This window comes from Otolemur garnettii, unplaced genomic scaffold, assembly GCF_000181295.1.
Source record: "Otolemur garnettii isolate 467f Iridium unplaced genomic scaffold, OtoGar3 scaffold00014, whole genome shotgun sequence".
In the NCBI taxonomy this organism is placed as follows: domain Eukaryota; kingdom Metazoa; phylum Chordata; class Mammalia; order Primates; family Galagidae; genus Otolemur; species Otolemur garnettii.
Window position 1 is genome coordinate 16,649,861 of NW_003852409.1, and position 19,158 is coordinate 16,669,018.

Genomic DNA, 19,158 nt, shown 5'->3' on the forward strand with positions numbered 1-19,158 from the left:
GCCCAGCCGGAATGGATTTTAAGTATGTAATTCTATCAGTCTTTACAAATGGGTACCAAGCATGTGATCACCACCCCTGTTCTCTTACCCTGGAAAGTTTCTTGATGTCTCTTCCCAGTCAACTCCCCGTTCTAAAGCAATCACTGATCTGATTTCTGTCACCATAAGTCAGTTCTGTCTATTCCTACTGTGTGGATTCATTTACATCTGGCTTCTTTTACTGAGTGTAACATTTTAAGATTCATATGTGTTGTTGCTTATATCAGTAGTTCCTTTTTTTTAGGGCTAAGGATTATTTGATAGTATGATTATGCCACCCTTTATTCTTCTGTCACTGTACACATTGGCTGTTTCCAGGTTTGGGTTAGTCAGAATAAAGCTGCTGTAAGCATGCATGTATGGAGTTTCTTGTGGATTTTTGTTTGTTTGTTTTTTTGAGATAGAGTCTCACTTTGTTACCCTCAGTAGAATGCCATGGCATCACAGCTGACAACAACCTCAAACTCCTGGGCTCAAGCCAATTCTCCTACCTCAGCTTCCCAAGCAGCTGGGACTATAGGCGCCCATGACAATGCCCGACTATTTTTTCTTTTTGTAGCAGAAAACCCACCAGTCTTGGTGCACGTCCTACCCACTGGGCCACAGGTGCTGCCCCTTGCTTCTCCATTCTTTTGATGCTTTTATCATCCTTATGAGTACTTTGTCACATGTGTATTAACCATTTGCCTATCCTCTTTATGCAATGTCCAGATGCTTTACCTTTTTTTTTAAGTTTCTCTTTTGTCCTTATTTTCATGTATATAGCCAGTTCCACCACTGTATTGAAGAGACTTTCCTTTCCCTGTTGAAATTGGCATCAGGCTGGGTGCAGTGGCTTACACCTGTAATCCTAGCACTCTGAGAGGCTGAAGCAGGTGGATTGCCTGAGCTCACAGATTGAAGACCAGCCTGAGCAAGAGCGAGACCCATCTCTAAAAATAGCCAGGCATTGTGGGGGCACCTTTAGTCCTAGCTGAAGCAAGACAATCGCTTGAGCCCAAGAATTTGAAGAGTTTGAGGTTGCTATGAACTAAAAGAAAAAAGTTGACCAGGTTCTTATTCATGTATTTGTGAGTCTTTCTCTGCTGTCATGTTCTATAGATCTATTTGTGATTGATTTTTGTACCTCCAACATCTCATTTAGGGCCCAGTAAAAGTATAAATGCTCGGGCGGCACCTGTGGCTCAAAAGAGTAGGGCGCCGGCCCCATATACCGGAGGTGGTGAGTTCAAACCCAGTCCCGGCTAAAAACTGCAAAAAAAGAAAAAAAAGTATAAATGCTCAATGAATGAAAGGACATAACAGTGGAATGGAGGAAGATAGCGACAAAATCTTTGCTGGGTCATTCTTAGGGAATTCTATTTTTTCCTTTCTTTTTTTGAAACAGAGTCTCATGTGAAAACCCCACACTGTACCCCAGAAGTGCATTAATGTACATAGTTACCATTCAATAAAAAAAAAAAAAGAGAAACAGAGTCTCAGTCCCCCTGGGGTAGGATGCCATCATCACAGTTCACCGCAACCTCAAATTCTTGGGCTCTAGCAATCCTCTTGTCTTAACCTCTCAGATAGCTGGGACTACAGGCAGCTGCCACAACACCTGGCTAATTTTTCTAAATTTAGTAGAGACAGGGTCTCGCTTTGGTCAGGTTGGTCCAGAACTCCTGAGCTCAAGCGACCCACCTGCATACGTCTCCCAGAGTGTTAGGATTACAGGTGTGAACCACCGTGCCTAGCTGAAAATTGTATTCTTAAAATACCAATTGGAAAAGATTTACAGCAAGTCCGTGGTGTTCTGATTAGCACCTGAGACACATATGCTATGTTATTGAGGCATTATTTATTCTAGAAAGGAATTTTCTGTTAATATGATTGAGTAGTTTCAGAAGCATAATTATAGTTACTATTTTTTATAGTACCTTATACACTGTGGAAACTGAAAAGATATCTGCTGGTTGATGTCAGTGTGATTTGTTTTTAGCTATGACCGTTCATGGCGCTTATGGGATTTGGAGGCTCAAGAAGAGATTCTGCATCAGGAAGGCCACAGCATGGGTGTGTATGACATCGCCTTCCATCAGGACGGCTCTTTGGCTGGCACTGGGTAAGGCTCAGTAGGCTCACCTCTTATGTATATATGCTTCCATAGAGAACTAGATTCAGAGTGTTCATTTAATTATTTTTTATCAGGGGCCTGGATGCATTTGGTCGAGTTTGGGACCTACGCACGGGACGTTGTATCATGTTCCTGGAAGGCCATCTGAAAGAAATCTATGGAATAAATTTCTCCCCCAATGGGTAAAATAAGCTCACTGAATGAGAAGTGGAAAGTGTCCTTGGTCGGAAAGTACTCAATTTCTAACTTTCATACTACATCTGGTCCACAGCTACCACATTGCAACTGGCAGTGGTGACAACACGTGCAAAGTGTGGGACCTTCGACAGCGACGTTGCATCTATACCATCCCTGCCCATCAGAACTTAGTGACCGGTGTCAGGTTTGAGCGTAAGTTTGTCTTCTGTTTTAGGCCCTAAATAACAGAGACAGCAATTGTACTTCTAGGAATTATAGGCCAGCCTTTAGTTTTACTGAGAAATGGAAGAGGAAAGAATTTGACCTCTATTAAAGGGGGAAATTACAATTTTCTTCCCTTTGCCATACCTTTAGAGCTGTGGCAAAGCATATGCTTCTTGTTGCTAGGAAGTAAAAAAGACTTCTGTGAGTGTCGTGCTTCAATCTTTCCTCCTTGGACATTGTAAGCTCTGAATCCATAGTACTATTCTAAATAGGCTGTCTATCAGGGAAGGAGCCAGAAGACCTCAATAATGTTATTTATTCCCTTAAATTGCCATGGTTGTCACCTTTTGCTGGAGGCCTAGTAGGAATATTGAATTAGAGTGTTGGGTTTTTCTGGCTATAGAGATAACTGTCTTTTTTGGTATACGTTTTTGCAGATTTTTGTGCTTTTGTTTTCTTATACTTTTTTGAATACTTGAATTTCTCAAGCCATTCCCCTTCTCTTTTCCTATAGCCATCCATGGGAACTTCTTGCTCACTGGTGCCTATGATAATACAGCCAAGATCTGGACCCATCCAGGCTGGTCTCCACTGAAGACTCTGGCTGGCCACGAAGGCAAAGTGATGGGCCTAGACATTTCTTCTGATGGGCAGCTCATAGCCACTTGCTCGTATGACAGGACCTTTAAGCTCTGGATGGCTGAATAGGCAAGACCATGGAAAGGAACTCTTAACTTCATGTACTCCCTTAGGAGCCGTTTTCCTCAAAAGAAAATAATTGGAGTGTTGTTTAGTTCTATTATGTTTTTTGTTAATTACCAGGCATAGATCCTCAATAGAATTGGATTTTCATGTCAGCTCCAGGCAGGCAGCCAAGGCCCTAAGTGATGGGGAACCAAACCCTTTCGTGGTTGGAAAATTAATTTTCCATAGCTTGTCACAAACTGTGTAGACTTTTCATCAATCTTTTGTTTGAATACCCTGTAACCCAGGCATCCTCAAACTACAGCCTGTCGGCCACATATGGCCTGCCAAAGACATTTATCTGGCCCGCCAGGTGTTTTTGCCACTGCTGCCTGTCCTGCTTAGCAGCCTGTCCTAGGGCCCGCAGTCTGGTCCTCCAGCGGTCCGAGGGACAGTGAACTGGCACCCTGTTTAAAAAGATTGAGGACCTCTGCTAACCTCTCACAGGACAGAGGATTGTAACTGACTGTTTCTTAAAACCTGGCTTGATCTAACATAGTACATGCTTCAGAACTGCGTATGATCCACAGAGCAAGGTGGCTGAACTATATTCAGGAAGCCCTCACATAAAGGAGCACATATTATCCCTCACTGGTTTTGTTTTGCTGTTTGTTTGTTTGTTTTGAGACAGCCTCAAGCTGTCGCCCTGGGTAGAGTAGCATCACAGCTCACAGCAACTTCCAATTCCTGGGCTTAAGCAATTTTCTTGCCTCAGCCTCCCAAGTAGCTGGGACCACAAGTACCTGCCACAACGCCTGGCTATTTTTTGGTTGCAGTTGTCATTGTTGTTGGGCAGGCCCAGGCTGAATTTAAACCCATCATCTCTGGTGTATGTGGCTGGCCCCTTAGCCACTTAAGCCACAGGCGCCGAGGCATCCCTCACTATTTAAACAATGTCTGCCAACAAGCACTTTTCTTCTCCCTTGAGAATAGGAGATGAAGCAGTAGACCACAGCTATGCTAATAGTTATGCAGTGAAGAAGATTTTACTTCTTCCTTTTGATTTCACTTGGAATGCCAGAGGCTTTAGGAAGCATCGGAAAAGTTGGAACTGAACATTTGTCTTGACAAAAAATGTCTTCCATTTTACTTTGAAGTTTGGCATCCTTGTTACCCTAAAACAAGGCCATTATGTTGGCATTAAAAGAAGTTTTTAGTAAACATGATGTGTCTTTTTGTACAGCCTCCTTTTCTATTGGTCATTTGATGTATTTCATGTGTTAAAAGGTACTTTATGTCATGGTAACTGGAGGAAATCTGTAATAGATATTCCTAAACAAAAACCTTTTTAATTTATTATATACTTGTAAAAAGTAAAATGCTATTATAAAAACTATTCTTTGAAGAATTATTTTCTATAGTTAACCATTTTCTGAACCCCAGCCATTGATTCATAAGTTCCTTTTTTTGGTTTGGAATATAACAGATGATCGTAAATACAGATCAGTGTCTTAAGCACTGTTAACAATTTTTTTTAAATAGAGGGCAGGCTGTTTGTATCATGGGGCAGACTACCAGTGAGCTATTTCACTGGTAGTTGAATTGGCTCTGTAATTCTCTTTTGCTGGTCATGCAACAGTTACCTTTCTGTGAGCTCTAAATCTACACAAAAATACAGGAATTTGGAAGAAGGGTTATCTGCAGAGGACACTAAAATTAAAGAAGGGATAATATGATGGCTTCCCCTTGAACATTTGGAGACCTTTTCATTTGCTGGTCCAGAGAGGCTGAGAATGGCTTTGCTCAGCTCTGTTCTGTAAACTATGTGTAACATGTAGCTAAACATACTGGTTTTAGTCTGATTTTAATTGTAACCAAAACAGTTGTATTTCCCATGTAGTTATTAAGCCTCTGAATTCTGAAGTCTATGGTCTTCAGGGCACGTCACTATTGTTGAGGTATTAATGAGTTCTATGTCCTTAATAGTTTGCCACGAAAAGAAATTATTTTTTCTTACTCCCTTTTTAGTATTTGTAAAATTATGAAGAATGATGGTGTATTAGCATGCAATTTGGATGTAGTGTGCTAACAGGTTTTTAGTTTCTCAAATTTAAATTTTATTCTCTTAAGACTTGTGCATTTGTTTTGTTTTTTGGTGGTTCAAAGAAGTAGCAGTTAGGTGAAAACATCTCATCTAAGCCTTTGGCAGGACAAATATCTTATGGACTATCATTTCTTCATAGGAAATAAATATCATTGTGAGAAGGTAGTTGGTTAAGCACAAAGCCAGGAGTGGCACTTTATGATAATGACAAGGTGAATAGCCATAACCATAGCCTGCCTAGACAATGTCCCAGACACATTCAGACTAAATAGAAGACACTATAGTATTAAGCATTATGCTGTAATATTAAGTATTGTGAGGCCCTCCACAGCCTCATAATCTTTTTGTTTTCTTTTTTTTTAAGACAGTCTCACTATGTCGCCCTCAATAGAGTGCTGTGGCATCAAAGCTCACAGCAACCTCAAACTCTTGGGTGTAAGCTTTTCTCTTGCCTCAGCCTCCCAAGTAGCTGAGACTATAGGCGCCCACCATAATGCCCAGCTACTTTTAGAGCTAGAGTCTCATTGCAGCTCAGGATGGGCTGGAACCTGTGTGCTTAGGCGATCCACCCTCCTTGGCCTCCACAGTGCTAGGATTACAGGATTGAGCCACTGCACCCAGCCATAGCCTCACAATCTTAGTGAGTTTATTCCTTTTTTACAGACAAAATGGGTACAAAGAAATCAAGTAACTGAAGGTTTCCCATCTAGTAAATGGTGAAGCCTGACCAATTGTGACCTCATAAAGAAATTTTATAAAGCTTTATGGAGTGCGTTGGCCATGCTGCAGACTAAAGGACCACTGCAGCCAGCATGGCCTGTTTTCCCATACAATGTCTGAGCCCTCTGACCACTCCACTTTGTATACTGCTCTTTTTTTTGAGACAGAGCCTCAAGCTGTTGCCCTGGGTAGAGTGCCGTGGCATCACAGCAACCTCCAACTCCTGGACTCAAGCAATTCTGCCTCCCTCTCCCCAAGTAGCTGGAACTACAGGCACCTGCCAAAATGCCCGGCTATTTTTTGGTTGCAGCCATCGTTTGGTGGGCCTGGCCAGATTCAAACCCGCCAGCTCAGATGTATGTGGCTCACACCTTAGCCGTTTGAGCCACAGGCGCCAAACCTATATACTGCTCTTGTAACATTTCAGCTCTGACTTCATGCCAAATGTAGTTAAATAACTTCCCACTTACGAGCTCAACAAGATTAACTACTTGCATTTTGGGAAAGGTGATATTTCATCATGTGGAACTGAAGCATCACAGCAGGTCTAAGCATCCTGGACCTCTGAGCACTAAATGCCAGCTGTACAGCCCACCCTCTTCACTGAGAATTGAAGATGCTTCCATGTGAAATGCCAAATGCCCCTTAGGAGGATAGGACTGCCCCAAGGTTAGGTAACTGAACGTGAAGATAGAAGACACGGTAATAATAAATATAGTTGCCCTCTATGTTTGCAGAGTCTGTGTCCTTAGAGTCAATCAAACACAGGTCACAAGTATTCTTAAAAAATTGGAACTGTACTGAATCTTTTTGCAAACATACTTCTTGTCATTATTTCCTGAATAATACAGTTGAATATCATTTATATTGTGTTAAATATTATAAGTAATCTGGGGATGATTTAAAGTATGTGGGAGGATTGGGAAAGTTATATGAAAATACTGTATCATTTAATGTCAGAGACTTGAGCATTCTCAGATTTTGGTATCTGAGGGAGATCCTGGAACCAATCCCTCTCAGATACCAAGGATAACTTCCCTGTCCAGAAAATGTCAAACTTACGTGTCTTATTTGGGTGGTGCATCAACCACTCCAAAAGTTGTATTTCACCTGAAAGGACTCCACCACTTACTAGCCCGGTGACCTTGAACAAAGTAGCTAAATTAGTAGTAAGACTTAGTGCCTTCTAAAGTGTTCCTTCTTGGGCTTCCTCCAGCTCCACTCCCTGTCCCCTCTCTACAGCTCAGAGAACATGGTGAGATCATTGCCTCACTTGGGTGCTCCAAGGTTAAAGAACAAAGACGTGTAAAGAAATGAAGTCAGTGGGGAGAGGTAGAGTCCCAGCTAAAAGGTAATTATCTTTGATGGTGCAAATGTAGAGTTAGTTGCTTGTTCCCCAGTGGGAAACATAGGCAACTTTCCAATTTTGTAATGGAGAATATTTCTTCACGTTGGAGTTTAAAATTGGTTTATTAAATGCAAAGTATGGACTGTCTTGTGTATTAAGACCCTTAAAGGGAATTGATAGAAGCTAGTTCTGTTACACTTATTACCTATAGCAAATAAAACCAACTCAGTTTCCATCCTCTATAAGTTTATGCTACAAATCAGAAAAAAACGCCCTCAAGATGTTTTAGTAATAATTTTTATGGTGTTTTATCCACTTTTGGGATTGTTTCAGAGCCCCGAGCCATCAGGCAAGGTTAAAACTAGGGCAGCAGGAATGTGGTTTTAGATACTGCAAGGTGGCAACTTGTCAAGCAGCAGCCTGAGCCTCCAAATTCCATCTCATTTCCTTGGTTCCTGGAATCCACATGCAAAGTGAAAACCAGGATCCTCCATACCTCCTATGGCCTGGGATGGGAACTAAGGATTTGCTTCTATCCAGGGTATTTGCCTTCTTGAGGCCAGAGTTGTAGTGTTTGGGGGAGAGCAATCAGAGTTCGCCCTATGTTCATTCTAATCAAGATCTCTGCCCCTACCAGGAGGAATACCAACCTATTCCTCCAAATCACAGATTTCCCTAATCCACTGAGCCTAGCTTCTTTCCCCTTTACATTTTTTATACCTAACACTCCATGAACTGCCTGCTGGCAAGCAGTTGTCCTGTATAAGAAACAGCCAAATGAACACATGTGCCTTCCCAGCTGGTAAGGGCCATCTGCCAGCCCTGGAAAACCTTACCGTCTTCTTCCCTTAGTCCTGGCACTCAGCATCAACCCAGTTAACGACTGTAGAATGAGTAAGTAAAGACATTGATGAATGCAGAACATTTTTACTGTGACTGGTGGCAAAACATCCAAAGAGAAAAGGGGAAAACAAACACATTTGCCCACAGAATTGAAGGTCACTTTCCAAATTTTTTAGCAACCTGTTGTGAAAATAACTCAAAAAAATGTGAACTGAGTCCGTAGCAGCTCCAGCGAGAAATGCAACCTGCTATCTGGGCAAGTCAGCGTCCTGGAAACATTGTCCAGCTCTTTGGCACAACTTGCTGTGAAGCTCTGTAGTCATAGAACTGCTTCTCTGCCCTTCCATGATTTTATATTTCACACCCAGAGGTGTGAAAAGCCAGCCCTTCAGCTCTTATTTTTTCCTCATTGTAGTAGGGCCCTCTCTGTTCCCAGAAGCAAACACAGGCCTAACGGATCCCTGGATCATAAAATGAACAATAACCACAAAGGAAGACAACACCACATGAGGCTCTGCAGTCCCCAAACCCAGCAGCAACTGAGAAAGGCTTGGTTCCTTGTCGGGGAGCAGAGCACTCACCCCACACCCCAAAGGAACTGCTTTGTCCAAAAGATGGAGAAGATGAGCAGCAGACTGATACTGAGGATGACGGCCATCAGGTAGGCAAAGATCCGGAACTGGGGATTGCGAAAACACTCCCTCAGAGAATAGTGGCTGGGGACAGGGATGGGCATAGGCACAGTGGTAGGGCCTGTGTCCTGGGGCCCGGGCTGGCTCCCGGGCTCGGAGCCCAGGTCCAGTGTGTACACCCGGGGCTGGCGTAGGAAGTAGCGGCTCTTGGGCTGGTCCTTGAGACAGAGCTGACGGCCTTCCAGGATGACATGGTGGGGCTCCAGGCGGAGCAGGGTGAGCATGGCAGTGTCCGTGGGCAAGTCAGTGACGGGCTGCCCTGAGGCCAGCACTGTGGGCTGGCGACAGAGTGGGCACAGCAGGCGGCGCCGGGAGGGAGTCACCAGGCTGAGGTGAGCCAAGCATTCCACGCAGAAGGAGTGGCAGCAGTCCAGCACTTTGGGGGTGTGGAACGTGTTGTTGAAGGGGTTCCAGCAGACAGGGCACTCAGCCTCAAGCTGCCGGCCCTGCTGCTCAGCCATCTTCACGCTGCCTGCTGGGCGGGCTCACAGGAGGGGTCCTGGAGGACAAGGAAAAGGAGCAAAGGAACACCCATTATACCCTGTCTCGGTGCCCGGTCTGAGGCGAAGGATTCTGTGGGTGTTAAAAGGTATTATCACTCACATTTTACAGATGAAGAAACTTAGGTTCAAGACGATTTCATTCTAGATCACCCTGTTCCTAAGCCATCTAGTTAAGTCTGATGTTCCCACAGCCTTTCCTCTATCAGGGTGAAGGCCTGGGCCACCCACTAGCAGCAGCACCTGAATGAACTCGCATCAGGGGAAACTGCACCCTGGGCTTTGGAGATGGAGAAAAATATTTCTCAGGCTTAGTGTGTTTGCCCTCAGCTGCCCTGAATCAAGCACGAGGGACAGAACACAGTCAGTGGTTTTTGTAGAGGACAAGTATTTCTTTCCCTGCTACCTCAAATCCCTGACTAGTGCAGAGATGGGCTTTGTGAATTCTCTCCCTCTGGGGACAAATGCCAGGCCCTCTTTCCCTCCTCCCCTTGAGCTAGAGGGCAGCCCTCTGGAGCCTACTAACCGCAGTACTTGCTTGCCCTGGCAAGGAGGGCCCCTGACCTTGGAGAGGATGGCCTGCCCAGGTCCTCAGATCAGCCCTTCCAGAGCCTTTTCCTAACTCTCAGCCTCCCCTGGCTCCCTCTCCCTCCCTTTGTCCCAGGAAAACTTCAAGGCACCCACCTTGGCTTCCCTAGGCAGACTATTTTGAAGGGCTTGAGGCTCCAGTGTCTCCGTCCCCTGAATCCACAATGCTTTGGGAGACTGGCTTCTCACCACCAACCCTGGGGCCTGTCTCCATGGCAGCGGAGCACAGAGCACCTGGAGCTGCCAGGTGGCCCAGGCTGCAGCCTCTGGAGCACACCTGCCTGGAGCCAAGGCCAGAGCTGCCCTGTGTGGGGTGGGAAGGTGGGGACCAGTGCCTCCCTTCTATGGGGCGTGGCGACCAATGGAACCTGGAAGCCAGGTATCTGCAAGACAGTGGGCGGTCCCTTTGAGACTGGGAACCCCTGGCGTGGAAAAATAGGGGTGGCAATTTCCTCCCTTTTGGGTCCTTATTTCTTTTCTAAAAAACAGCTGAAACCTTTCTGCACAAAAGGGCTGCTTGCCCTGCACTTCAGTTGCTATGAAATTCACTTACTTGGCAGCCTAAAACCTCTGGATACCAGATCCAGCAAGTCCTCCCCAGTCCCCTGCTGATCTTTAAACAACTGCAATCAGAGTGTGCAAACCTTGTAGCCTTCTGCTTTGTTCTTAGAACACAGGTGGCCATCCTGCCCAGACCTTGGAGACAGAGTTGGCCACCTCACTCTGGGATTTAAAGGGGAAGCTGGGAGGGAGGAACCTCCAGCCCAGCTTCAACCAGAAACACTTAGCTTTTATCCATTCCTTATACTGGTCATTTGAGTTGAGCTACTGGGGTGAAAAAAGTTTAAAAACCAACTTTCTGTGAGAACTCCCTCATTTTGCAGATGAGAGACAATAAGGGATACACCAGTCACCCAGCTAGATAAAAGTGACACTGGGACCCATGTCTTCTGACTCCCGGTCCCACCCCCATGCTGCCATTGTGGAGCAGAACCCCGCGTAAATGCAGCCGGCCTGCTGAATACGCGTTATTAACTAGATAGTGAGTTTTCACATTTTATCAGAAATCTCTCGTGGCCATGAGACTCTCGAGGTAGGAATCCAGGAACTGTGTGCGGGGAGGGGGGATTTGGGGCAGTGACCCTTGGGCCCCTGATATTACATCATCTAAGTTGACACCTAGAGCAAAACTTGCTTCTGCCCTTTCACCCATGGCTTCCTGTCTTTTTCAACCCCTGACACTGCTCTAAGAGGGCAGAAGGAAGTAAAGGCATGCAGGGGGAATTAGAGTAGCCCTGGCCAAAACTAGCCTAGTTTACTACCAGTGCCTTATATTCTGTGCCCATTCATCTATCCAGAAGTTACTGAGTGTTTACTGTATGCCAGGCCCTGTGCGAGGCATGCGGTAAGGAAGAGTGAACAAAGTAGACAACGTCTTTGACCTCATGACATTGAGATTCTAGTTAGGCAAAGAAGCATTAAAGGAGTAATGTGCAACAACTAAGTATATAATTTCAATGGATATTAGAAAGGACAAGAAGGAAAATGGATTTGGGTGCTGATACTTCTTTTTTTTTGAGACAGCACCTCAAGCTGTCCCCCTGGGTAGAGTGCTGTGGCATCACAGCTCACAGCAACCTCCAACTCCTGGGCTCAAGCGAGTCTCCTGCCTCAGCCTCCCAAGTAGCTGGGACTACAGGTGCCCACCACAACGCCTGGCTATTTTTTGGTTGCAGCCATCATTGTTGTTTGGCGGCCCGGGCTGGATTCGAACCTGCCAACTCAGGTGTATGTGGCTGGCACCTTAGCCGATTGAGCCACAGGCGCTGAACCAGTGCTGGTACTTCTGATGAGACCAGCAGGGACATCCTCCAAAGAAGTGACGTGAGAGCTGACACTGAAGGATGAAGAATCCAGCCAGGCAGAGTGGAGAAAGCATTTGGGGGGGGGGGTGTAGGGGGCAGCTCACATCAAAGCTCTGTGTGTTTGGGGAAGTGAAAGGAAGCCAGGATGACCCAGGTGTCTTGGGTCAGCAGGGTGGACAAGTGGCTCAGGATAAGGGGGGGGGGGTAGGAGGTGGGACCTGGTGGGCTCAGGAACTTGTCTAGATTTTATTCTAGGGATGAGTTGGGGGGCAGGGTGAGCTGATTCTATTTCCATTATAAAAATAGCCTTCCAGCTACAGAGCAGAGGACAGGCTGAAAGTGGAAAGGGAGGGCCAGGCAGGGGCTCTAGCCGTGTGGCCCAGGCCTGTGACAGTGGTACCAATGCAGGTCAGGTGGTGCTGGGAAGATAAAGGGGATGTGATGGGAGATATCTCTGGGGACACAATCAAGGCCACGTCCCAAGAAGCAGTGGACTTCTTGGGATTCAGATTATATATTCTGCAATGAGGTTGTCAAGGCTCAAGACTCCAGATCCACTGCTCATTAGGGCTGTGATTCCAGCTGAATCTCTTAACCTCTTTGCACTAATTTCCCCTGGTGAAAGGAAGCCAAAAGCAATAAAGCTTTTAGATAGAGCCAAGCATCCAGCCAGGGGTATCCAACCTTTTGGCTTCTCTGCACCACATTGGAAGAAGAGTTGTTTTGGTCCAAACATTAAATACAGAAACACTAATGTGAGCTGTACATAATTTTCATGATACCCACCACCACAGATAAGCAAAAAAGTCCTCACATAATCCATATCCAGCCATGGGCCACAGTTTGGACACCTTAACAATGGGGATACATTCTGAGAAACTCATCATTTTAGGCAATTTTATCACAGTGGGAACATTGTAGAGTGCGCTTACCCAAACTTAGATGGTGCAGCCTGCCATGCCAGGCTGTGTGGTGTAGCCCATGGCTTCTGGGCTACAAACCTGCACAGCATGTTACTATACCAAATGTTGTAGGCAATTGTAACACAAGGGTAAGCATTTGTGTGTCTAAACATATCTAAACACAGAAAAGGTACAGAAAAAAATATTATAATCTTGTGGGACCACTGTTGTATATACAGTCCATCCTTAATCCAAATGTTACATGATGCATGACCGTATAGGAGGCAGATGGCATTGTTATTGCAAATGGATCTGAGAAAGGAAGGGTCAAGGTTGAGTTCAAGGCCACGATAAAGTTTTCTGCATCAAACTTTGAGGAGCCCTTGAATTTCGGAGTGAGTCAGAAGCAGACCTTTAATACTTATCGGAAGCCTTAAAATGTATATAGCCTTGACTCATCAGTTGCCCCACTGGGAATCTATCCCACAAAAATAATCAAGGACCTCTGGAAAGATTTGATTTGATTAAGAACTGCCTACTGAGGCACTGGTCTAACAGTGAAGTACGAGGAACTACCTCATTATTCAATAATAGGAAACTGATTGCAAAGTAAATTCTGCTCTATCCATATGAAGAGAGACATTCTGCAGCCTTTAAAATTATGTGATAAAACATCTATTAATGTGGAAATATGTCTATGATATAATGTCATTAAGTGAAAAAGAACCAGGAATAAAATCATATTATAATATAATCCAATTTTCAAAAATATGTTCGCAATGGAAAATGTGTCTGGAAAGATAAACAACCAAATGCCAGGCATGGTTATCTCTAGGGCCAAGATTATAATTGTTTTTAATTCTCTTATCTGAAAATTCTAACTTTACTCTGATAAGCTTATATTCACTACCCTTAAAGAGCTCCCATTTCCACCCAAATTATACCGATATTCTCTGAAGTTCCATGGCTAAAGCTGGAAAAGGGGAATTATCTCTATTGCCTGGATCTTTATCTGTGGTGCTCCTTGTAGGGACTGACTGTTGTTTAGGATCAGCTGGTGAAAGACTCTGGCTACATACTGACCCCAACCCAGGGCAGGACATTTCAGCTGCAGTAGGTCCCAAATGCCACCCTGAAGTCATCGCCTTGGTGTATGAAAAAGTCATCACCAAATATTGACTGTCCATAGCACCACCCCAGTGTTTTCAACCTCAACACGATAGAAATTAAGAACTAGCATTTTAAGAGTACTATACAGTTTACAAAGGGCTGGGATCTAAGGATGGTGATACATCTAGATAGTATAATTGCCTTTTATCATTTTTTTCCTGTTTGTATAAGTTCATCTGATCTTCTAAAATCACCCTGTGAAGGAGGCTGAAAGTAGAAAGTGTGCTGGGTTTGGAACCAGATTTATTTGCTGATCTTGGACAACTGGCTTACCCTCTTTGAACTTCATTTTCCTCTGTAAAGGAGGCTAACGTTCCCACTTTACAGGCTGCTCTGGAGAAACAACAGTCTCTAATGTGCCTCATAGTACACGCAGGAGCTCAGTACGTAGTGAGCATGGTTATTTTACACCCATTTGACAGATGGGGAAGCCAAGGCTCAGAATGGTGAAGTGACTTGCTTAAGGCTTCACAGCTAAAGAGTGGCTGAGTTTGAAGGATAATTGCAGGAGCCAGCCTTCCAGGCCAGAGTTCACCTGCTGGACGATGCTACCTCTCCAGACGCTAGAGCCCAGTGGCCCATCCCTCCGTGACCCTCTCCAGCTCCTTACCTGCTGCCTCAGAGCTGCCTCCTCTTCCTCCTCCCTTCCCAAGCACAGCCCTGTGCCCACATGCTCTGCTTTCTGCTTCTTGAGGCCCGGTTCCAGGCAGCGTGGGCAGGTCTCATTTGCATAGGTCCCAGCAACTCTTGGTCCGTGCTCTCTTTTTCAAATTGTCTTCTTCCTTCTGGCGACTTTGGACTATCTGCACATCCTGGAAGCTTTGGTTTCTTTATCTTCTTCCTGTGAGTCACTTTTGCTCTTTGTGTGAGGGGGACAAAGTCCACTCATCCTTGACTGCCTCTGCCCATATCTGTTGATCTCATCTCATCTCATCTGAGATCTCCCTCGCCTCTGTGTGCTGACCTGCCTGGATTCACGCACAGCCTAATTTGGGTGGGAAGGCATAGTATTCCTGATGCCACGTCTGCCCAGATAGATCCTTTCCTGTTCTGAGCTCCTACAAACAAAATACAAAAAGCTCTGATAAAATACACAAAGAGGCAAATAATCCAGCTGAAAAATATTCAGGGGAGAAGCAGATAAGCAGGTACAAGATGTCTCAAGCAAGTCAGCTTCTAGGTCAGAGGCAAGTTCTTGCTCAGAATCCAGGCTCTACTTATGAGAGATGCAGACACGAGCAAGTTAGTTAATTTCTGTAAGCCTCAGTTTTCTCGCCTGAAAATGAGGATGATGGTCTCCCTATTTTACTGCAGATTAAATGAGATACTATTATATAAATGTGGAGATTGGCGCACAGTAACATGGCAAATGTTAGCTAGAATTATCATTATATAAACAAGGGTGTTCGCATGACCCATGTTCTGTTCCCTCTCACATTCTCTTTGTACTTAACGGTCCTCTCCTTTTATTCCTTTACTGATCTTTTCAACAGCATTTGGAGAATAAACAGACACATGTATCTGATTGGTGATGTAATCAAATGCCCCTGCCATCTTATGTTTTTCCTGACATTTAATTTTATTTTCTCACTGTGGAGTTCCAGAGGGGCAAAAGAAAAAGAAAAATCATTTTAAAAAATATTTTTAAATAGGTAAGTGACCAAGAAAAAGGTCTCAATCAAGGGAGGTTTATTAGCCAAAATTTAAGAGCATGCCTGGGAAAAACACAAACCACAGGCAAATCTGTGGCTGTTTTTATGAAGGGGAATTTGGGAGCTTCATTATTTAAGGGGAAAGGAAAAAAAGAAAGGTTGGGCAGCGAAGCAAAATGGTTACATTCTTGTGAATAAGATAAGTAGAACGTTAGAAGAGAAAAAGGGAGTAAAGGGCTGGGCAAGGTGGCTCACGGCTGTCATCCCAGCACTCTGGGAGGCTGAGGCAGTGACTGCTTGAGCTCAGGAGTTTGAGAACAGCCTGAGCAAGAGTGAGACCCATCTGTACTAAAAATAAACAGACTAGCGGGGCGTCATGGCTGGCACCTATAGTCCCAGCTACTCGGGAGGCTGAGACAAGAGGATTTCCTGAGTCCAGGAGTTAGAGGTTGCTGTGAGCTATGATGCCCTGGCACTAAACCCAGGGCAACAGAGTGAAACTATCTAAAAAAAAAAAAAAGACAAGGAAACATCAATTATGTAGATGTCCTTGGGTGGGTGGAAGAATGTTTGATCCAGTCTTGTCTCTGTTCTGCACCTGGGAAGATAAACATGTAATTCATTCTTAGTGTGGAATCAAACAGACTTCAATTTTAGGACCTAGCTTTAGCCTGCTGGCCTAAAGTTACAAAGTACATGTCCTTGCTTATGGGAGGCCTGCAAGGAATTTCCTTATGAATGACCTAAGGGGCCCGTTCTGCACAGGTGCCTGAGGCCTCTCTACTTTTCCTTTTGGATAAGGAATTGAGTGGTTCTGGGATTTTTATTTTTCTTTACAGGTAATGTTTGATTTCGCAATGGGAACTTTGTTCTCTTAGCCACCTAGTTTCCCTGGAAATCAAGATTTTATACTATCACCTTCTTGTGTATCAGTTTCTTGTGTATCTTTCAAAGATGTTTTAGGCATAAACAAACAAAATGTCCACTCAAAACATCATGGTATTTCTTTTCCTCCTTTTTATACAAATGTGCATACTGTATACACTGTTCATTTTTCTTTTTCCATGTAACAATGTATCTAAGATAGCATTTTTTTTGTTTTAGTATATAAAGAAACTCTTTGTTTTTGTTTTTTGAAACAGAGTATCACTATGTCACTCTCGGTAGAGTATCGTGGCATCACAGCTCACAGCACCCTCAAACTCTTGGGCTTAGGCAATTCTCTTGCCTCAGCCTCCCAAGTAGCTGGGACTACAAGTGGCCACAACAACACCCAGCTATTTTTTTGTTGCAGTTGTCATTGTGTTTAGGTGACCCTGGCTGGGTTTGAACCTGCCAACCTCGGTGCATATGGCTGGCACTGTAACCACTGTGCTACGGGCACTGAGCCAACTCTTTGATTTTTTAATGGTTGTATCATATTTCAATTGAAGGGCTATAGTATAAATTATCCAACCAACCCCTTATTGATTATCCCCTCATCTTAAGTTGTTTTTTTTGTTTTTTTTGTTTTTGAGACAGAGTCTCACTTTGTTGCCCCTGGTAAAGTGCTGTAGCATCACAGCTCACAGCAACCTCAAACTCTTGGTCTCAAGCAATTCTCTTGTCTCAGCCTCCCAAGTAGCTGGGACTATAGGCACCCACCACAATGCCTGGCTATTTTTAGAGACAAGATTTCACTCTGGCTTAGGCTGGTCTTCAACGAGTGAGCTCAGGCAATCCACCCCCTTTGGCCTCCTAGAGTGCTAGGATTACAGGCATGAGCCAGCTGAAAGTATTATTATATGATATATTATATTATATATAGATAATGGATGGGAGAGTAAATGCTGAAATGATTACTGATTTTAACATAGTCTGGAATTGTGTAAAAAAAATGTGGACTTGGAGAAATTTTAGACCTCTGAAGATCTCTAAGCAATTCTCCTCTTTCTGAACTGGAGACAGAAGCATGTGATTATAGATAGCTTGGAAATTCCTCTCAGCTCTGAAATTCTCTGCTTTCCAATGACGCTGTGGTTAACTAAAATTGGTGAGGATTCAAGATGCTGATTTAGTCCAAAGGACCTGGTTTATATTTGAGAGGTTAGAAGTCATGCTTTCTGCTTTGGCAATGCTAATACAACCCATGAAGAAGTTTAAGTACTTTGACCTAATAATGTAATTCCCAAGAAGTATCAAGAGATATCTTTTGGTTGAGTGAGGATATTCATTGTAGTTTTATTTTAACCACAAATGATTGGAAACACCCCAAAAGTTTATCAGTTAAGTGGAAAAACACATAATCATTTTAAATAATGTGGTGGAAGAATTTCTTTTTGACTTGTAAAAATAATCACAATTATACCGCAAATGGAGGGTAAAAGCAGTTTAAAATAGTCTATGTAGTACAAGCCAGATTTTGTTAAGCACAATTAATGTATAAGGACTGAAAGGACAAGAGGCAAAATGCCCCAGTGACCATCTCTGGGAGATGGCGACTAGCATTTTTATTTTCTTCTTTCTTATCTATATTTTTTAACTTCTCAAATAAGCATGTATGGCTTTTGTAGTAAGAAAGTTCACTTAGAAAGTAAGTTGCTGGTAAAGCAATTAAGAAATCATCCGGGCATTGCAAGCATTGAAATAAAAATAAAGTAAGCCATAGCTCTTTTCGGGGTCACTAACTGTCTGGTGAGTAAATGTGTTATCATAATGTCTGTGGCTGGTCAGGGCTAAGGAGTAGTTTGCAAACAGTGGAAAATTTTTCCAGAGATAACAGAAGAGATAGGGAGGCATCTCAGGAATTTGAGAGTTAAACTAAGTTAGTTCATGCTTAGGGGGCAAGGTCAGCCAGCTGGAAAAGCACCTCACCTAAGCAGTACCTTGTAACTGGATGAGCAAAGAGTCATGAGACGCTGGAGCCCAGCCAAGGTCCGCCACAGGGCAGGGGGGTGAGCCCATCTGTTGGCCCAGAGGGTGACAGGATACAGAGAAGGTGATGATCAGGGTTTAGCAAGGCCCAGCTACAGGTAGGGGGTAACTCTCCCAGGTGGGGGAACACAAGACTGTCATCCCTCAGAGCCTTGCCAAGGCCTGCCCAGAGTTTAGGACAGTTCCAGAAGCAAAGGAGTCACCTGGACATTATTAGAAATGCAGAATCTCAGGCCCACTCCAGACCTACCAAGGTGGAATTTGCCCCTTTTGTAAGGCGATCCAGAGACACGTTGAAGTGTGAGAAATACTGTCATAGGAGAAGTATCTCCACTGTCTGCTCTTCTTTTTTTTTTTAATTTTTTTGAGACAGAGCCTCAAGCTGTCCCCCGGGGTAGAGTGCTCTGGCATCACAGCTCACAGCAATCTCCAACTCCTGGGCTCAAGCGAGTCTCTTGCCTCCACCTCCTAAGTAGCTGGGACCACAGGCGCCCGCCACAACGCCTGGCTATTTTTTTTTTGGTTGCAGCCATCATTGTTGTTTGGCGGGCCCGGGCTGGGGATTCGAACCCGCCACCTTAGGTGTATGTGGCTGGCACCTTAGCTGCTTGAGCCACAGG

At 44.3% G+C, this 19,158-nt stretch overlaps 2 protein-coding genes across 2 annotated transcripts in view; one reads left to right on the forward strand and one right to left on the reverse strand.

Annotated features, from left to right (window-relative positions):
* The window catches only part of PRPF4 (pre-mRNA processing factor 4), a 19,307-nt gene extending 15,337 nt beyond the window's left edge, over nucleotides 1-3,970 (forward strand). The window contains exons 10-13 of the mRNA XM_023510564.1: nucleotides 2,021-2,143; nucleotides 2,230-2,337; nucleotides 2,427-2,545; nucleotides 3,072-3,970. Coding sequence (XP_023366332.1) covers nucleotides 2,021-2,143; nucleotides 2,230-2,337; nucleotides 2,427-2,545; nucleotides 3,072-3,265 — 544 coding nt within the window. The 3' untranslated portion in view covers nucleotides 3,266-3,970. The remainder of the gene's footprint in view (nucleotides 1-2,020; nucleotides 2,144-2,229; nucleotides 2,338-2,426; nucleotides 2,546-3,071) is intronic.
* A 4,863-nt stretch (nucleotides 3,971-8,833) lies between these two features.
* On the reverse strand, nucleotides 8,834-9,409 carry RNF183 (ring finger protein 183). Its single transcript, XM_003785230.2, has one exon. It carries the CDS (start codon nucleotides 9,407-9,409, stop codon nucleotides 8,834-8,836), a length of 576 nt encoding a protein of 191 aa, XP_003785278.1.
* Nucleotides 9,410-19,158: the final 9,749 nt, after the last annotated feature.